Genomic DNA, 1463 nt, shown 5'->3' on the forward strand with positions numbered 1-1463 from the left:
AAGGCCCCAGGCCCGTACCCTTGCCAAAGGCAGGGATCTGCAGCGGGAGGCTGATGATGCCGACGAGGTCGTCCAGGGGCACCAGGGAGCGCAGGATGGCCCGGATCCGCAGCGCCTCGCCCTTCCCGGCCTGAATCAGCTGTGGGCAGAGAGCGCAGGCGTCACCCAGCTGGCACCCCGCGCCCCCAGCCCTCCCCCGCCCCCGCCCAGGCGCTTACATGCATCTCGGGGGCGCAGCGCCCCAGCAGGTCGATCAGCGCCGCGTAGAAGGACATGATGGCGTTGCCCAGGTGCACCCGATTCTCCTCGTGCGTCTCCTCCCCCCCGAACCTGCCGGGGCGCAGAGAGCGAGAGTGAGGGAGGGGCGGGATTCTGCCTCCCGCCAGCCCCCGCCAGGGAGGGAAGGCGTGCTGGGCTGGGCACACGGGGGCCTGGGGTGTTGGTGTGGGCAGGGTTGAGGGTGTGGGTGGGGATCCGGGGGGCGGGCAGAGAAGACACAAATGCTGGAGGACACACATGTGGGTCGGTGTGTGTGGGGCCCGGGGAGGGGAGGGTGGGTAAGATCGAGGGGGGCGCAAGGAGAGGGGAGCATGCAGGGCTGGCGGTGTGACCGGGGAAGGGATGGGTGGATCTCACCACGGGGGGCTGAGCGGGACGACACGCAGGGCAGCCCCCGTGGAGTGGCGCTCTGCAAGGCAGCGTTCGCCCTGATGTGTGTAGCTGGTGGGGGACACGGGGAGGGCACACACAGACACCCTGTGCACACGCAGAGTGTGAGGTACACACCACGGCACGCACACACACACTGCCCATGTGCTCACAGCTACGCACCTGCGTACGCACACACACAGGGTTGGTGCAAACGTGCACCGCGCATCAACCGTGCAAACACACACAACCAGCCGCACACCCAGAACACACGGTGTCCACCACGGTCTGTGCACCCCCGCGGCACAGCACACAGCTCTGTGCCCGCGGCACGGCCCTGGTGCACACGCACGCACACACTCGACACTGCCCGTGCAAATCCGCGCCCGCACGCACAGCTCCCGCCGACGGTCCTTCTTCACGGTGGGCCCGTCCCGGGCCGGGTCCTCCGAGATCTTGATGGCCTCTTCGATGGCGACCAGCAGCCCGCTGCCGCCCTCGCCGCGCAGGGCGGGCCCGAAGCACTCGGGCCGGCGGATCAGCAGCCGCACCACCACATTGGCGTTCTCCTCCACGCTCTCGCCTGCAGGGGCGGGAGGGCACCGCGCTCAGACCGGCTGCCTGCCTCACTGGTGGGTGCAGGAAAGGGGAGCCCTGGCCGGGGGGGGAGACCTGGCTGGGACCTCTTGGTGCCAAGGGAGGGGGACAGGTAACGGGGGGCAGGAGGGCTGGCACTTCCCGGGGCTCTTCAATCCAAGCCAGGCTCACCTAGCAAGAGACACGTTCCTGGCCTGTCCCGAGCCGGAGGGGGGGGC

At 69.4% G+C, this 1463-nt stretch overlaps 1 protein-coding gene across 1 annotated transcript; it reads right to left on the reverse strand.

Moving 5' to 3' along the window:
• Positions 1-12: 12 nt before the first annotated feature.
• LOC113408378 (ryanodine receptor 1-like) lies at positions 13-1231 on the reverse strand (the record flags this gene model as incomplete). The annotated part of the gene is made up of 3 exons (XM_026661584.2): positions 13-139; positions 219-330; positions 1045-1231. Coding segments are annotated over 3 exons (426 nt in total), but the record flags the coding sequence as incomplete, so codon positions are not given.
• Between the last annotated feature and the right edge of the window lie 232 nt (positions 1232-1463).

The sequence above is a fragment of the Terrapene carolina genome, unplaced genomic scaffold (assembly GCF_002925995.2).
Source record: "Terrapene carolina triunguis isolate 2854851 unplaced genomic scaffold, T_m_triunguis-2.0 Scaffold11096, whole genome shotgun sequence".
NCBI classification, from domain to species: domain Eukaryota; kingdom Metazoa; phylum Chordata; order Testudines; family Emydidae; genus Terrapene; species Terrapene triunguis.